The sequence below is a fragment of the Coffea arabica genome, chromosome 10e (assembly GCF_036785885.1).
Source record: "Coffea arabica cultivar ET-39 chromosome 10e, Coffea Arabica ET-39 HiFi, whole genome shotgun sequence".
Classification (NCBI taxonomy): domain Eukaryota; kingdom Viridiplantae; phylum Streptophyta; class Magnoliopsida; order Gentianales; family Rubiaceae; genus Coffea; species Coffea arabica.
In genome coordinates this window covers 4,828,675-4,846,383 of record NC_092328.1, presented here as the reverse complement: position 1 = coordinate 4,846,383, position 17,709 = coordinate 4,828,675, and the positions used below count along the sequence as shown (strand labels likewise).

Sequence of the window (17,709 nt, the reverse complement as noted above, 5' to 3'; positions counted from 1 at the left end):
CCTTCGTGAATTCCTCTCGCTACGGTAACCTTTTTTTTTCTTTTGTAAATTATTTTGTTGTTGTACCATGTAGTTTGTTTATGTTTGGATTGGAAAGCAATCATCTTTGAAGATTTCCTGAGTGTAAATTATTCACTGGACATGAATGGAAAGCAAACCATTTGTATTCCATGTTCAAAGATAGATATGTCATCACTGATTTCATGATTACAAAATTGTCACTAAACCCCTTTTTCTTTGAATTCATTAAAGTATGAATTAGCACTAACCACCACATTTAACATATTTCTGAGGTTACCAGAAATTTCAATCATGGGAACGGATGTTATGTTCAACACATATATATTTTTTTTTTACTTTCTTGACAAGTTCTTGGCGGTGCGAAGCAGTACTCGGTCATTAGATGGTGTGCATAGATTCACTTTTCATGTAGCGTAGTCCATCGAAATAGGCATTATTGATATCTTCGCAAGCAATATACTACTCTACTAAACCACTATTGATAACTTAGAAAAGCAAATTGAACAGTTCTCAGTCTGGAGAACTTTTGAGTCATTGAAGGCAAATACTAAAGCACATATTGCCGCAATTCACAGATTGCTTGCATAAATCATTTGATTTGAAATTGTGTTGTCATTTCTAGGAGGAATTGTGGGAAATAAAAATATTATTGTGTTTGGATTGCATTTTTCATGATTTTTCATGGAAAAATTACTTTATCGATTTGATGTATGTGAGGGAAAAAAGTAATAAAAAAATGTAATTACGAAAAACAACGTAATTTTTCAACGAAAAACAACAATACAAACAAGACACAAAAGAAACATTTTCTATTTCCGAGAATGTTCATTGCCAAACCTACATGGATAAATGTCATCGTTATCTAGATCTTCCGTCTATTTCTATTTTTCTTCAACCTAAATTATAGGTCTTCTGTCCATTTATTCTGAGCTTCTTTTAGGATAATTATATATAAGTTGGTTTCTTTTGACCAAGCAAATGAGTGACGATTACGCTTAAATTTCAATTGTCTCATTTTCAGAATCGGCATTTATACGCCAAGGAGTTACATCGCTGGATATTAGACCCCATTTTGACATCACTACTTCTAGATTAATGTAGAAGCAGCCCATGTGCTGTTTTGGAGCTCTGAATCCAACATCAATCGTGTAAATTCAAGGTCATTTGAATGCGCACACAACATTCCACGATTGGTAAGAGAAAATATCTATAATTGTCTTAAACTACAAATTAACAAGCGCCTAAGTTAAAGAAGCTTCTATCATTCAAGGAGCAATTTCTGCCCTTAGTTAGAAATTTTCTGGAAAAGAGAAACAGATTTGAATGATTTCGGACAAGGGTCACAAACGGTTGCAGGTTGTATTTATTTTTCACTACGCGTAACTTTCATTGCACACAATGTAACTTACTTTACACACGACGTAATTTTACAACACTTTTTTGTGTGCCCCACACATGACGTGAAAATCGAATTACATGCTGTAATCTGAGCCGCACAAATTTTTGAAACCACATCATGACCGTGAATCTACTGACAACCGTTCCTGCCCCATTTCCAATGATTTCGAAAGAGCCATGTACAGGCAAGGATTGTTGATGAAAGTTCAACCCAAAAGTGTATCAGTCGTAATTCGACAAAAATTTCATGCCAATTGATTGATTTTTTTAGGGTGGTTTGTCGCAGACATCACAGGCTCATCTTTGACACCCATGCCCGTAATTTCCCGCATTTCACACGGTCAATGTGCAATAATGAAGTCGAAAGGAAGAAGGGCATTTTTTTTTCCTTTTCACACTTCCGTGAATACACACAGCAATTGCCAAAGTCTTCCTTTTATAATATATAAATTTGGTCAAGCAATTGTAATAATCTTCCTTTACTGTTACACCAAATGGTAGATACGAATTGGACCAGACAATTTAGCGGAGCAGAAACGGCAAGTGAAACCCTTGTCCCAACGGAAGCCAGATGAATAGTATGATATGTGACCTTTATACCCACTAAAAAAGCCTTCAAAACAACCATGAGAACGTCAAGGCGTTTGTCCCAAGACTTTCACCAATCCCCTCATTCCTGCAGTGGAAAAAAAGATGTGAGTCAGAACTTGCTAATGTACTTGATCCTTCAATTTGATTAGTAATTGAAGCGAAGAGGGGTGGGGACTGATAACAGCAAGAGATTCCAATCCAGAGAAACATCATGATAAAATATAGTTGCTTCTACGTACAAACTCCATTTTAGTTATTCTATTTTGCTGCTAATAAGGTTTGCAACACTAACCCTGAACCGTTTTGGACGTGCTTCATCCGGGCTAAACCGAGTCCCATGATAGTTACGGCGAGGAGCTTCACCTCTATAATTTCCCAACCCAGTCCCCCTAGCAGGCTCCCATCTGCTTCTTTCTTCTGTTTGTGTTCTTGAGTTCCGGAAGAATCCATCCTTATCCCATGTAACCTCATAATCAGCCCTCAAACGTGATCCTTGCTGCATGCAGCAGGTGAAGTTGCATACATTACATTACTCAGCAAATGTGAGACAGAATAAGCTTACTGTGGCACATAAATCTTCCAAACGTAGTCACCGTTATCTTTCAGAAAATTACTTACCCAAGCTATTGACATTATCAAGAAGTTTGTCAGTTAATATGATGGTTTTATGACTAATCACAACAAAAGGAATAGCACAAAAACAGAACGTATAACATTATCATATTTCTGTTTCAAAAGTATTCAGCTTGCATACATTTAATCACCTTCATAAAATGGTTACTCTTCAAAAACATCCAATGAAGATGAACATAAAGTGATTACTGCACTTGAGCATTTTATCAAGATCTATAAAACTGGAGTATCATTTGATACTCAAAGTCCCAAGTAGAAATTTTTTACTTCTTCCCCTATTCTCCGATTCCTATTCTCTTTAATCTTTTGGAAGAAGGTTTAGAAGTGGAGACGTAAAGCATCAACGATCAGAAGAGAAATCATATATCTACCTTTTGGAATGAACGTCCACATAAGAATTTCAAAGCACTGTAAAAGTCCTTGTACTTTTCGAACCTCACAACAATCTTACACTGCAGACCTGGAACTATTTCTGGTCCATCCTCATCTGCATCCCCACCATAACCATTGTCCTCAGCAACATCAAGATTCCTACCCACAGCACAGAATTATGTTATCAGGTTATGAAATATGAACAATAAAATTTTGAGAAATGCATTCATGTTATAGCACCAAATAAATTCATGGACTAACCACTTGTCCCAGGAATAGGAACACCATGTCTTGGTTCATTATTATTAAGAGTTAATATCACATTCTTAGACCTAATTTGATGATTAAAGAAAAATAAATACTCTAAGCCTACCTAATCTAGTTCACGGAGAAAGCTATAATGATGACGCAAAGTTAGCAGTGAGAAAACATTTTAGTAACTGAATTTCTATTAAGAGGCAGCAAGGCAAAATGTGAAGGCCAGACAACAGGTCCACAATCATAAACATTAAACACCACTTGCTCAGAGCAGAAATCAACAGACAAGTAATTTTCAGTATATGGTCAATGACTGATCCTTCTATTATTTTAAGAAACTGTCAGAAACTAGCAAACAGTGGAGACCATCCACGAACTCTGAAGCATTTCGTAGAAAGATGAACAGAAACAAGTGTCAAACAAGATATTGCACACCCTGTATTATGTGTATTTTAGGGCAAACAAATAATCAAACATCATGCCCCAAAATTTCATCAATGCCTTTAATACAGTCTCCTAAATCCAAGTGAAGGCATACACACTGCAAGCATGTTTCCCAGTTCAAGCAATTGCAGCATAACTGATATATAATTCTCAACAACGAATTACTAGCACAAACATGATAATCTTTACAGATTAAGCAAGAAAACCATGATTCGGACACATTAAGAAGTCCGCTAAAAGCCCAATCTGATGATTTAATGATGCACTACACAAATATATTGACCAAAAAATGCTTTCAGAAATCTGCATAAGCTATTCCCATCACCTAAATCAGCCATACACCTGTAAGACTGAAGTATCAAGTATTCAAAGATAGTCCGCATGACATTTATATGTGGGAGTCCAACATTGTTTCTGATGACAATTACTAATTCCTTTACCCAAATTGCTCAAGTTCTTTATGTACACACCTTATTTGTCCAAAAGCAGAGATTATTGAATGTGTCACCAGCATGGAGGGCTTAGATGACACCCGTGGCTCAGCAAACCACCGAGAGGGTACACCTCTTAAAATAATCGTGTCAGGCTGCTGCCTGCTACTTCTACTGTATCCTACAATAATCTCCAAAATTTAGTAGAATAAAAAGCAAGAAGAAGAGAACGAAAAATAAAGTCATCCCTCAGAGGTTTTCTCAGATCCAAATATTGCGCCAAAAAGAAATTCTCTCAAAGCTTGAATACCTAAATTATCATGTAAGATATGAAGCACCAAGCTTGGAGGAGAAAGAAAGTAGGCGTTGCCTATATAATTAACTAATACACGAGCAATATTTCTTTTAGCAACAGAAACCAAGGCATTACTCAGTCCAAATCCACCCAACAAAGTTAATTGCCACACCCAATCAGATTAAGTAAAACAAGGCTCAATTAAGCAATTCTAAGCTCAGGTAACCTTGGCAATATACCTCTTGAACTCAAATTAAAAACTACTTTAAATCTTAATTAGCTCCAACATTCTCGAGCTCGGTTTTACTAAGCCAATTTGCATCCGGCAACAAATTCGACACACTATACCACCAAGATTTATTTCTGAAATCCCTTTTTCCTAGTTTCCTTGAGAGAAATGATTTCAACTCTAAATACTTTTGCTTCTCTTTAACTCTCAAATAATCACTTTTTCTTTCCCTTTATTGATCAAACAGCATCCCAGTTCACCATATACCCAACTGTTGCAAATTGCAATTAACCAGAAGCATGCATAGCAACAACCCAAAAAAAAAAAAAGGAAAAAGAATTTTTTTTTTTTGGGGCCCTGTTTTGGGGGGGGGGGGGAGACTTGACTAACCTCGAGTACCGAAAGCTACCATTTCCTCCCAATCCTTCCTCATCGCCTCAAAATCATCAGACGCCGGCAATGCCACACTCAATTTAAACTTAGTCCCTTCCAAATTCAACTCCATTCCATCCATTTTCTCCACCAAGCCTCTCCTCCACTCAGCATACTTCTTCTCCAACTCCTCATTTCTCTCATTCTCCTCCTCCTTCTTGACCCCTAAAGTCTTCCACAAAAACCCTAGCTCCCGAATCACTAAGCTGCCGCGAGCGACGGGGTCCTCGCGTTTCCGCTTCTTTAAGTCCTTGAATTTTCGAATCTGGAGGTCGTCATTATCTTCAGGGATAGTGATTGAGTGGGAATTTTTCAAGTAGTCGATTATTGAACGCTTGACTTTCCAGTCGTCGATTGGGGAAACGGATTTGTCGGAGCGGAAAACGGTTAAGAGGAGCTTGATTCGGGGGACTAGAGAGAGCCCGCTTTCGAGATGAAGAGAATCCAATGGACCTAATGAATCTAAGGCCGGACCGCTGCTCATCACTCCGCTGACCTTTGATACGCGTCTGCTGGATGGCTGGCTGGCTGGCTGAAGAAGTTGGAGGGAACCGGGAAGAAGAAAAATGTTGCAAATCTGTGCTGTGCGGCTGTGCCTCACATAAACGATGTCGCTTGGTTTCGTCAAATTGTCTAGTTCCTGTCTCGTCAAGGTCGGGTGATGAAGGCGGGACTCTGGTACGGCATTGTTATCCACGTTTTTAAAGGCCTTTATGATAGGCGTTGTCTTTAAGGTAAACTTTAAATACAATTTCAAAATTATTAAAATAAAAAAAATTTTGAAAACTAGATACTAGAGTCATTATTGATTCTATTAGAATCCTGATTATACCCAAATAATGCCATTGATTTCTTGGATTTATCTAATTGTCAAGCCCCTTTATATGATTGCAAATATCTAATTAAGATCCTACAAGCTTATTAGTAGAAAATAGCACATATTGTCCCTCATATTATTTATTTATAGCTTCTTAGTACTTCGTATATGAAATGATGTATTTTTATTCCTCACAAATATAGAATGCACATTTTTAGTCCCTCGTTCTAATTTTACTCATCTAAAAAAAAAATTACAAGCACCTCCTCACGAGTCAAGAATTTTATAGACATGCTTGAGGCAAGAGGGAGGCAAAGATTTTGGTTTTGCCTCCAATGCTTGTAATTAGTGAGATACAGTGACTTTTTCAAGCATGAATATGATCAAAACTTGAGCTAAATGACTGAAAATGCATACTTATTTTGCATTTGTGAGGGATGAAAATGTAACATTTTATATCTGATGGGCTAAAAAGATACAAATCTCAAATGTGAGAGACTAATTTGTGCAATTTTTACTACTTATTTCACTCTCTTGTATTTATAGCAACAGCATAACTGAAGGCGTGATATGTATGCTCCTAAAGTATTGCGTCTTCACTTTGTTACAGAAGATGTTTACATCTAAATGGAAAGCCACGTGGGTTTGTCTTCTTCTGCTCTTCAGACGCGTCAAAACATTAATACAAAGTTTTCGTCAAAAGAGAGAAAAGATTAAAGATAAACTCAACATCTAATCTAGAAAAGGTGAAGTCTAAAGCAAATTGACTGAAATAGAGAAACAATCATGGCCATGGGTTGCTTTGCCTGCTTCGATGGAGGAGCAAGCAAACAACGACGGAACGAAAAGGATCAAGAAGCCAAAGCTAAAGCTGCCGAAGCCGCCCTGAAAAGGCAAGCCAATACTACTCTTCGCTCCTGTTGATTTTTAATCAATGCTAATTTCATTGCTGATGTTAGTTTATCATCTGGGTTTTCTTTTGGTTGTAATGTTTTGTGGTTTAAGTTACTTTGAAGGGCCTTGAATAGAGTGAATTGACTCAAAGTCGTGATAATTAAGAAGAATGGATTTGAATTGCTTTAGGATTTTGTCGCATGTTCTGATGTTTTCAACAGATTTCTCATTCGTGCTCAAATATGAAGGGAAATCAGGAAATGGAAGACTATTACGTATAAAGTCTTCCTTTTTTTTTTTGAATTTGAAATCAGGAAAAGGAAGTACCTTTATGTAAAAGGAAAAAAACTTTACTTTTCTAACGTTAAGAGGATAAAGGGTCGTTGAAAAATGAGAAGTTTGTGTCTTGACAAAAACAATGTTGTATAGCTTTTCAATTGGTTTTGATGAAAATGGATATGCCGCCTGATCTTTTGTATATGTGATTGCAATCCAATTAGTAAGGTAGCTTTGCTTGACTGTTGTCCTTTTCTGCTGATATAAATAGGCTGCCGACATTTTATTCTAATTGTCTACTCTGAAATTAAACTGCCACACCTTCACAAGAGGTCTGGATTCTTTCAGTAGACTGGCTTTGATTAACATGCACTGACCTGTGCAGGCAAGAGCAATTTGAGCAATCTCCTGCTGGAAGAGCTGCTCGTGCTCAACAAGCAGCCATTGCTAAGCAATCTGCTAACACAAATAAGGGCGAACCCGTTTTAAAGGTACTTTTTTTTTTGGTTTTTTCAAGGCAATTACTTCCGATTATATCATGATTTGTTTGGCTTCTGGCCTCATCTTACAACATGTGTCTGTTTACGATGCTTGTCTTTTTCTCTTTCCATTGTGGGTCATTTTCCATTATTTCCCCCTTGTGGAAATAGTTCTTTAGCTTATACTATTCAGGCGTACTACTTTGATCTGGATAAGTTAATTTGGTAATTTGCAAATGGTATATTGGACTTGGACTGGCTGCTTATACTTGTTTTGTCTGGATAAGTTTATTTAGTAACACGTAAATGGCATATCAGACTTAAACCGGCTGCTAATACATTTTTGTGGATGCAGTGGCAGATGGGATAAGGTTTTGCTTTGTCAGTTTGTCTTCCACCCAACACAGTGAGTATGGATCAACTGATTAAGATTTGTAAACTGATTCAGTTGATAATTTTGTTCTTATTTCCCTCCAAGTTGATGTATTTGCAGTTTACTGCTATTGTTGATGTATTGTGAGTAACTACGAGCTTCCTTTATCAAATCACAGACATTTTATCATTTATTTGAACATATTGTTAATTTATAGCGCAAAGCTTACATTTAGTATGATACTTGAGTGATGCTGTGAAATGTGTACTTTTTAAAAAAAAAATTTTGGGGTTTTGTCTAGAGTTGTTTCTTATAGATGATGCATAGCTGTAGGTGGTTTACAATTTACTAATGAATTTTCTTCACCAGTTTATTGAGTTTTGTTGTTTGAGTGAGGCCCATTGTAGGGCAGGTATCACAGTATACATGATGTATTTGTTTTAGGATAATGTACTTGATCTTCTTTTCGAAGTGCAGCTAAGTGGTGGGGAATGAGCTACACTGTTGTGAGGATACAGCATAGAAAAGTTCTATACTTTGCTTATTGATGTCACTTGTGTTAATGGTGCCTACTCAAGTAAAACATGCACAAAGGAATAGAAGAAAGTAACCTGGCTGACTGTTTGATCTTTATGTTTTAGGAAGAATGCTATTACATATTCATCAATCTTCTTTAGATAAACATGATTAGAAATTGGGGACATTTTTGGAGATTGGTTGACCTATCGCACTTTCTTAACATTTTTCTACTGGAGTTTTATCTGAGTATTCATAGGGATCCTTCTGTACTTTTCTGCCAATTTTACTACATCTTTTGCAGCATTTAAATGCACTTATGTGTTCCTTAAAAATAAAAAATAGAAAAACTGTCGTGTATTAGAGGAGGTATCAAGGACATCAGAAGCAATAAAATATCTCTTTCAAATTTTATCAGTCCATTACAACTCATTAGATTCCTACTAAGCTTTACATTATTAAAAATGTGTTTGGGCTTCATGTTGATGATGCTAGTGAATGATGATGCACCATACTGTATCAAAATAAATGATTGCAACTAAAAACTTGTAATCTTTTTAGATTCTGCAACTATGCAATTATGTTACTAAAGATAATTATTGGTTTCTGAAATGCATGTGATGTCAGTTTCCATCCCACAGCTATATTACTACATAGTTTTTAAATCTGTAGATGTAGTTTATGATTTATTGATAATTTTCCCTGAAAGGATCAGATATTAGTCAGAACTAGTGAATGCAAACATGCAAGTGGTGCTAGTGAAGGAGGAGTGCTCTACTGACAGTTGCAATAATGACTTTTTTTTTATTTATTTGCAGTTTTCATGGCAATAAAACAGCAAGAGGAGAAAGGGATGTTAATACAAGCTCCTGGCAGGACATGGACTAGTCTCTTTGCTTACGGTTTCCTCTCAATAAGCTGTAGATAGACTGGAATCAAAGAGAAGTTGTGAAAATTACCTTATTTAAACATACTCCTATGAATAAAAAAATAAAAATCTCTCGCATTTGAATGTGAAGTTCGTGTGTAGTCTGTACAGTAGCTGTAGCTTATGTTAGAACTGAGTTGTTGAACTTCATGTTTCTTTTATTCTACATTTGTCAGGAAGCAGGAACTATGCTTAACTTGTACCACGGAATCACTTTTTATTGACTTTGTGGTTGATTACCCTGCGCTTTGCCTTATTTGTAGATTTATCACTTTTTAGCTGATGCTGAATTTAATTTCGTGGGCTGATTTCTTTTCCTAGTTATATGGTACATAAACTTTGTATGTCATTGCCTGCCTTGTACCAATGATGGCAACCTGGTGGTTCTCGTTGACAACACAACGGTTGGCTAATGTGCCTCTGCAATATTTGTGAAGAGAAAGAAGCTTGGGCATCCAAGTGCCTGGAAAATCAGGAAGGTCACCTATGATTCTTAGAGTACGCAATACCATGATTCTAAATAATGACTGTAACATGGAGGCTATGTATCAGACTTTCCCATTCAATTCGCAAAGGGTCTATTTGTTCACTTTTTCTGACTATTCAAAATGCTAGTTGATAGTTGAAATCTTTGTACACTGATTCTGGTAATGTGAGCTGATCTTTCATGTTCGCTCTAGAGCAAATACTGTATAAATTGTTTATATACTGACAGTGTAGAATTTAGTAATAACATCCAAAAATGGTATCGGTGGTTAAATGACAGAATTTACACCAGCTAATGTAACTAATTGTCTACACTGTCAGTATATAAAAGCCAAAACCAACATTTAAGGTCCCAATAGAAGTTCCTTTATCTCTGGAACCTTGATGCTCGATGCGTTGTTAAGCAAAGTCTTGAACAGGAGCAGAAAGCTTTAGTTCATGTGCAGCTTGGAAGTAATCTGCGGCTGCTTGTTTCAAGCCTTCAGACTTGGATAGCACTCCCAGAAGGAACCAGGCATCGTGGTTTGTCGGCTCTAGTCGGAGAGCAGTCATCAGCAAGCTTCTTGCAATAGGAAGATTCTGTCTACCCAATTTTATCAGCACTCCAGCGCTTGAGACAATGCTTGGTACATAATCTGGCTCTATGGAGAGTGAAACTGAGAATGCAACAAGAGCTTCCTTGTATTGTTCTTGAGCTTCAAATGATGTACCTGCAGATATATACCAAAAATGTCTCCCTGGTCACTTTAAAACCAGAATTTACTGAAGTTTCTATCACTTAATATGGAAATTGCCTTTCAGACCTTTTGTATGCCAACCCCGAGAGTTGAAAATTTTAGTTGCCTTTGTTTTGTCGATGCATATGTCTGCATCAGGCCATGTCTCGAGGTCTGAGTAGATTCTAGCCAAATCTAGCCAAGCTTCTCCTTCCAATTTTCTAATTGATACTACCTGCAAATTCCGCAAAAACAAACTTTGAGGCAGAAGTTTATCTTCCACAATTTACCTCTAGAGCAAGAGAATGTTATTATGCATTAGTTCTTGCTGAACAACAAAGGGATTTTTAGACTTCCAACTTCATATTTCCATGCCCTTCAACTCAACAGCAGCTTTATCTGGTAGTAGTATCATACAACAAGAACTAAGGACGTGCTAGATTTCAGGCTCTAATATTTGTACATAGGGAGTCTCGAAGAGATATTTCAACAATTTGTTAACCTTATTTCATTTAATTCTATTTTTCTCTAAGAAAAAAAGGCACGTGAACCTACCTCTTCGCTGCTGTTTGGAGCTTGAAGTTCAGTTTGTGATTGAACCAAAGCTAGCAAAATCCTGTAGGTCTCTATGGCTTGCTTGGGCTGCTCTTGAGCTATTTGAAGAATGGCTTTCAACCGTAGAAGTTCTAGCTGTTCAATCCTTTCAGTCTCATCTAGAGCAAGGTCAACTATGGACTCAGCATCTTGAAGTCTCTGCTGGGCAGATACAATTAGAGCCAATAATTTCCAACCTTTTGCGCAGCTCCCGCTCAACATGTTTGAATACGAAATTGCATTATCAAAAGCTGAAACCAAATTTCTTTGGAAGGCATTCTCCAAACCAAGATTTAACATGACCTCAGGGTCCTCCTTGTCAATGTGAGCTGCATGATTCAGAGAGTTCAGTGATTCTCTTTGGAAAAATAGTCTTTCAGTGTCTGAACTGCAAATTCTTGCTGCGTTACCATAGCAGATACCAAGAAATTTACGTGCCTGTCCCAATAAATGCTCATTTTGATTGATAGCTGCATCAATCACTTTACAGGCGAAAGTTATTCCTTCACGAGCTTCTTTTGGATCTTTACTACACAATTTTGCTCCCAGCATAAGCGAAGACAAGTGAGGTTTGTGTTTAGCCTCTGAACATCCAGAAACCTTCTTTAGAAGTTCAATTGCAGTCTGATTCTGACCTGCAGCACTGTAACAGAGAGCAAGAAAATACCACCTCTCAGCTCGGTTATAGGTACCAGGAAGAACTTGCTCCACGTGGTCAGCCAAACACTCATATTCCCCACAAATTGTTAGTGCAAAAGTTAAATGATCCATAAACTCTGGATCCCAGCTTATATCACCGTGTAAAACCTTTCTCATCAGTATAAACAACAGAAGGAGAGCTTCCTCCGTATTATTTTTTGGTGCTGTCTGACCCTGTAATTGTGGACAAGGTGATAGGCTTGCTTCAAAACCTCCGTAGAGAAGTGTGGCAGCTAAATCTTTTTGCACAATTGCCAATCTTTGGGGGTCCAAATTCCACTGCTTGGAAAGAGCCCTTCGGTATCCAGTAATAGCCTCATCCAGACATCCTACCTGCATCCACAATTTTGGGAGCAACTCCAGTGCCTTGTGAAACATCTCCTGCAACTTGCAATCTTCACCAATTCCCTCTGGCATTCCATTTGGTAGTGCTGATTCAACCACGTCAAGAATAACTTTGCACTCTCTTGCAGCGTCTGATACATACAGAATCCCCAGACCAGAAACATTAATAACCAGTAGAATAACAGATACTAAACTCAAGTGCCCTGCTGAGTGAGATTTCATCAAGTGATACAGATAGCAGAATGACATAGTGAAGCTTGATAATCCAAGTCGGGTGAAAAAACCACAACTTGTAAATACAACCCGAAAGATTCGACTAAGATAAATTCAATGCGATTCAATGTCAACTCTAATGCTGTAGAAATGATCTCCTATCAAGTTTCAAGAGAAATGACTGTAGCGTCATCATTAACCAACTGTTTACCTTTAATTCTCCCAAGTTCCCATAAGGATTTTGCTTTAAGTAAAACTGCTTCAAGAAGTAGGCTCACTGAGTGCAGTGACATTACTCCGACGAGTGAACTTTCGCCTTTCTGGCGTGGCTTTCGGGGCCGAGTTCTTTCAGCAATGGCCTTAGACATCCTCGGCGACAAGGTTTTGATATCAATTCCCTGAAATACTTGGAGGGCAGCATCAAAATTCCCTCTTTGGTACTCAAGCCTCCCCAACAAAGCTCTAGCTTCCTGCAATTTCAGATTTACATTTAGGAATAAAACCAAATAGCAATCTACAAAATTAAATTGAATTGTATCTCTTACTGGCGCACCTCATAATTTAAGGAAAGTGCCTCCTTCAAGGTAGACTCAACTTCATCAACTTGAGCATCTTCTAATTTTGATTCCCAGCCCCCTGTTCCATTCCTTGATGAAAGGCCACTGGCTGAGAAATCTCTTGTGGCCAACGACTCCGGAGACTGCGGAGCAGGCTCTTCAAACTTAAATTGTTCCCCTGAACAAGCACACAACATCTTCTCCTAATGGAACTTCCAAAACAAATTTATCCTAAAGTTGTCACCTTTCACAAAGTTTCCTTCTTTTTCATTTTGGTCACCTGAAAAAAACAATTAACGAAAAAGCTCATTTCTCAAGATTTAAGGCCTTTCTAACGTCTTTCAAGAAAAATTCCATTGACCATTCAAGAATGTTGTTCAATTTTCCCACAAAATACTTACAAAAGGAACAAGTTTAGAGGATTGAAGTTAAAAAGAAAAAACAGTGGATCTGATCAGAGTGAACTATCAAGGATTTCAGAGGTAGAGAGACCAACCATAGAAAGACCAAAACTTAAAACCAAAACATTAAAAATAATGGGACAAATGGCCAAAACCCAAGTCACAGAATCTCAAGTGAAACCATGAAATTCAAGAAAGAACAGAAAGAATAATGCAACTCGAAATCTATGGCTAGGAGCAGCATAGGGACAATAATTCTTGAAACCAAGGAAACCAGGCAAAGAAATGGTGACAGGGGCGAGACAAGCAAGAGAGCAGAGCATTGGGCTTACCGCAAGACTGAGGCTTGACATACGTAATTCATAGCAACGTGACGTGTGACGATGGCCACGAAAGCAACTTCTTTCTGAGGAGTCACTGTTTCAATGGTTCATGGCTTCGTGCAATGTGAAAATGAAGATGATCAAATGAGATTAGGGATCTGGTTTTTGGTGGAGTTTCAAGGGTCAGTTTTTCAAATTTGTTTTACTGTAGCTTATGTAAGCAGCTGACCTTCATAAAGTACAAAAGGGGCTTTCAATTTTTCCTCCTTGGTCATTGTTGCAGTTTGGACAAGTCAGGCATGGGCAGTAGTTGGCAGAATCAGCAGCTGTTGGTAGATTCTCTCTGTTTACGTGCACTGTTTCTTTTGGTTTAAGTTATGGTTGTTTATGCATTTTTTTTTTTCTTTTTTATGACTTTGAGAAGCATGGTCATATTTTTTAGCATCCCATTGTATGGCTGATCACCAAACTTTCCCTTTGCATCATTTCCATCTTCACATTTTTTTTTTCACTTTACTTGAAAGTAAAAGAAAAGCTATCATACAAATACATATACTTTAAAAGAAAAAATCACTTTATTATAGGTGCCAACCTACCTTGAATCATTAAATTTGCAGGATTTCTATTTAAACTAGAAAATAAAAGAACTGTGGCTTCTGAATCCAAAGTTGTAACACCTGATATTGAAGTCAAAAGTGCTGTAAACTCATGAAAGAAAAATCAATTAACCTTTTTTTTTAACTTTGTTTTTAGAAATGATTGAGAAAAACAAGCATAGAAAGAGCACCCCCAGTGAACATCCAAAAGATGCTTGTTGCCTTTAGAAGCAATATACGAAAGGGAATATGAATTGATGTACAGAGGACCAACTGCAATGCAGAAGGGAATACAGCTGTCTGCAAATAGCCAAATGCTGGTCTATCATTGCAGCCTCCTATACAGCAAAATTCATGGGTAGACAATAAACTATGGAGTACGACTGTCACTATCCTAAAAATATTTTCTACATCCCACTTTCATTTTCAGGTGGATTATTTATGTATAAAACCCAATTTAAAATTGTAAATCTTGGTTTCAACTTTGAAATGTTCAGGGGGCCAGTAGCCAGTAGTTTTTATTTTGGATATTTTGAAAGCTAGTTGAGCTCATGAGCTTGATGTCGCTCAATTGAGCAGATGGTTAATTGGTTAATATACGAGTATATGACAATGATAGTCGAAAATTGATCTTTGTTCTGATTTTCGGCTAATCTGTTCAAGAATAATACATTTTTCTAACTTGATATAAGATAAACAGTGATTGAAAAATATATTTGAGAAAAATAAAAAAAATTAAAGAAAAATTACTTTCCGAACAAGGCCGTTAACACATACGCTGTTAGATGAACGATGAACAATGCAGAATACTGGTGAATTTTCTTGAGGCTTGACTGAGTTGTATCTGTTCGACATAAAGGCATGTTGAAAAATTTTTGAATTGAAGATTATTTTTTAAAAAATTAAAATAACATCTAACATTCTACATAATGTGATATCTGTGAGATTTTAAAAAATATTTAAAATATAAGAATTTGTGATGTAAAAAAAAAATTGTTTCCTATTATCTATTAAAAAAAAGGTTTAATCACATTTAATCCCCCTTAAGGTATACCCATTTCTCAATTTACCCCCTAACCTTTAATTTTGCTCACTTAACCCCCTATAGGACAAAATTGTTCTTGCATTATTTTGACTTTTCATTTACCTTGTTTTTATTTCTTTTTCTCTTTCTTCTTTATTTAATTCTTCCTCTTTCCCACAAAAATCTTCACCTTAATGATTGAAATTAAAAAAGAAGAATTGCAGAGGTCTATTTTCTTCTTAAATGATTAAAAAAATATTCAAATCACTTTCCTAAAATACAATTTTTTTAGCCTTTCAATTCTTTTAAGTTTGGGTTTTCCTCTTTCATTTCTAGTTTCTCATTTTATTCTCAATAAAATATCATAAGATGAAATTGTTTTCCTTTCTTTTATTCCTTTTTCTTTTTCTTCTCTCTTTCATTCTTCCCAATAGAAAATTCCATTTCAACGAAAATTTTTATTTTGAGTTTGTAATTGCATATTTCTGGATGAAGGTTTAAAAGATATCAAAAACTAATTTTTATTTTTTGTATGATGCCACGTGTCACAAATTTCAATTGATGACCATTAATCATATCACAATTTCATCTTAAGATATTTTCTTGGGAATAAAATGTGAAACTAGAAAAGAAAGAGAAAAATCTAAAATTAAAAGAATTAAAAGGATAAAAAAATTTGTATTTTAGGAAAGTGATTTGAATATTTTTTTAATCATTTTAGGAGAAGATAGATCTCTGCAATTCATTTTTTTTAATTTCAATCATTAAGGTGAAGATTTTTGTGGGAAAGAGGAAGAATTAAATAAAGAAGAAAGAGAAAAAGAAATAAAAACAAGGTAAATGAAAAGTCAAAATTATATAATGGTAATTTTGTTCTATAGGAGGTTAAGTGAGCAAAATTAAAGGTTAGGGATAAATTGAAAAATGGGATATACCTTAAGAGAATTAAATGTGATTAACCCAAAAAAAAAAAAAAAAAAGGAAGGACGTCTAATCTTTGGTCATCCATGTGAAATTACCGATGAACACGTAATTCAATAAACTTTTGAGTGAGACGAAATTCAAAGATGCTAGTAGTGTAACGTTCAACCGAAAGAAATTTAGGACTGACCAACCATATGTTGTCCACGGTTGGAGGCGAAAACATCTTTTAAGGTTTTTATATCATGGGAGCATCATTGCATTGCAGATGACCATTTACCTCATGATCTGTTCTGGCAAGTTTTATTACTAATAATGAGAACCTCGTGGCCAGTTGCACGGTGCTCTAGAAGATTGGTCGGATGGTCAAGCAAAGATCTTTGGCCAGGCTGGTTCATGACTGATGCATCCCTCTCTTGACAAAATTTGGTTAGCAGGAGTCATAATTCCCCGGAAAGGAGATGGAGTTTGGAGATTCAAAATCACACGGGTTCTATTTATTGTAGTCACATATAGTATATAATATAATAAGTCTATCCCATGGCCAAGTTTTCGGGTCTGGTTCAAAACATTAAAAAAATATATTTTTTTTGCTCAATAAAACTATTATTAATTTGGACCCTCTAACTCATCTTTAGGCTTAGTTTGGGATAGAAAAGAGAAGAAGGGAGCACTTAAGTTACGAGAGAAGATAAGAGAATAAAAGGGATTGTTATATTATTGTTTGGGAGTTTTGAGAATTAGTAAAATGATTTTGGATATGAAAGTCATTAAATATTTATTCAAGTGGTCCGTTTGGATTGAGTGTTTTTGCACCTGTTTTTGAAAACTGTTTTTCACATTCTAAATGCTACAGTAAATGTGTATTTCAAAAATAACTTCAAAAACACCATATCCAAATAATATATAAAAAACAACTCCAAATATATTTCAATTATGTATATTTAATTTGTATATTTTAATAAGTATATTTCAATTTGTATATTTTAATTATGTATTTTAATATGTATATTTCAATTATATTTTATTATATTTTAATATATATATTTCGATTATGTATTTTAATATGTATATTTCAATTATGTATATTATATATATTATATTAACATAAATATATTTATTTCAATTATGTATAATATTATATATATTATATCAATTGAAATAAACATTATATATTTATATAAATACATTTATTTATATATAAATTTATAAATATATTTATTCAATTTTTTTATAATATATATTAATATGTATATTTCAATTATGTATATTATACATAAATTATATTAATAACAATGTATATTATATATATTATACATTTCTAATATTATATATTTATACATACATATTATAAATATTTTATTTCATTTATAATATATTTTTATATATTTATAATATATTTACATAAATATGATATGTTATATAAATTATATATAATGTAATATAT

General features: G+C 35.4%; 2 protein-coding genes and 1 long non-coding RNA gene across 5 annotated transcripts; 1 reads left to right on the top strand and 2 right to left on the bottom strand.

The window, feature by feature from the left end:
• Positions 1-1,838: 1,838 nt before the first annotated feature.
• Positions 1,839-5,820, bottom strand: LOC113710946 (uncharacterized). The gene is made up of 5 exons (XM_027234032.2): positions 5,063-5,820; positions 4,188-4,329; positions 3,015-3,174; positions 2,303-2,506; positions 1,839-2,095 (listed from the first exon to the last, which is right to left on the bottom strand). The coding sequence occupies exons 1-5, from the start codon at positions 5,586-5,588 to the stop codon at positions 2,090-2,092; spliced, it is 1,038 nt and encodes a 345-aa protein (XP_027089833.1). The 5' UTR covers positions 5,589-5,820; the 3' UTR covers positions 1,839-2,089.
• Positions 5,821-7,424: 1,604 nt separating this feature from the next.
• Positions 7,425-9,626, top strand: LOC113712442 (uncharacterized). The gene is made up of 3 exons (XR_011821908.1): positions 7,425-7,582; positions 7,926-7,976; positions 9,278-9,626. It is a non-coding gene; the product is annotated as an uncharacterized lncRNA (long non-coding RNA).
• Positions 9,627-10,029: 403 nt separating this feature from the next.
• Positions 10,030-14,036, bottom strand: LOC113712441 (protein NPGR1). Of its 3 annotated transcripts, none has more exons than XM_027235869.2 (6): positions 13,731-14,036; positions 12,994-13,277; positions 12,652-12,910; positions 11,145-12,358; positions 10,677-10,824; positions 10,030-10,583 (listed from the first exon to the last, which is right to left on the bottom strand). In XM_027235869.2, exons 2-6 carry the CDS (start codon positions 13,192-13,194, stop codon positions 10,273-10,275), a joined length of 2,133 nt encoding a protein of 710 aa, XP_027091670.2. In that variant the 5' UTR covers positions 13,195-13,277; positions 13,731-14,036; the 3' UTR covers positions 10,030-10,272. The 3 variants fall into 3 exon arrangements, with proteins under 3 accessions (XP_027091670.2, XP_027091669.2, XP_071923496.1); XM_027235868.2 differs by lacking the exon at positions 13,731-14,036 and adding an exon at positions 13,399-13,720; XM_072067395.1 differs by lacking the exon at positions 13,731-14,036 and adding an exon at positions 13,494-13,720.
• Between the last annotated feature and the right edge of the window lie 3,673 nt (positions 14,037-17,709).

Excerpts from the sequence above, each read along its gene's own strand:
- LOC113710946 (XM_027234032.2), bottom strand. The coding sequence starts at position 5,588 with ATGAGCAGCGGTCCGGCCTTAGATTCATTAGGTCCATTGGATTCTCTT. Across the intron at positions 3,175-4,187 it reads TCTGCTTTTGGACAAATAAG|GAATCTTGATGTTGCTGAGG; the intron begins GTGTGTACATAA and ends TGCTGTGGGTAG. Across the intron at positions 2,507-3,014 it reads GTGGACGTTCATTCCAAAAG|CAAGGATCACGTTTGAGGGC; the intron begins GTAGATATATGA and ends TGCTGCATGCAG.
- LOC113712441 (XM_027235869.2), bottom strand. The coding sequence starts at position 13,194 with ATGTTGTGTGCTTGTTCAGGGGAACAATTTAAGTTTGAAGAGCCTGCT. Across the intron at positions 12,911-12,993 it reads CACTTTCCTTAAATTATGAG|GAAGCTAGAGCTTTGTTGGG; the intron begins GTGCGCCAGTAA and ends CTGAAATTGCAG. Across the intron at positions 10,584-10,676 it reads TCGGGGTTGGCATACAAAAG|GTACATCATTTGAAGCTCAA; the intron begins GTCTGAAAGGCA and ends ATATATCTGCAG.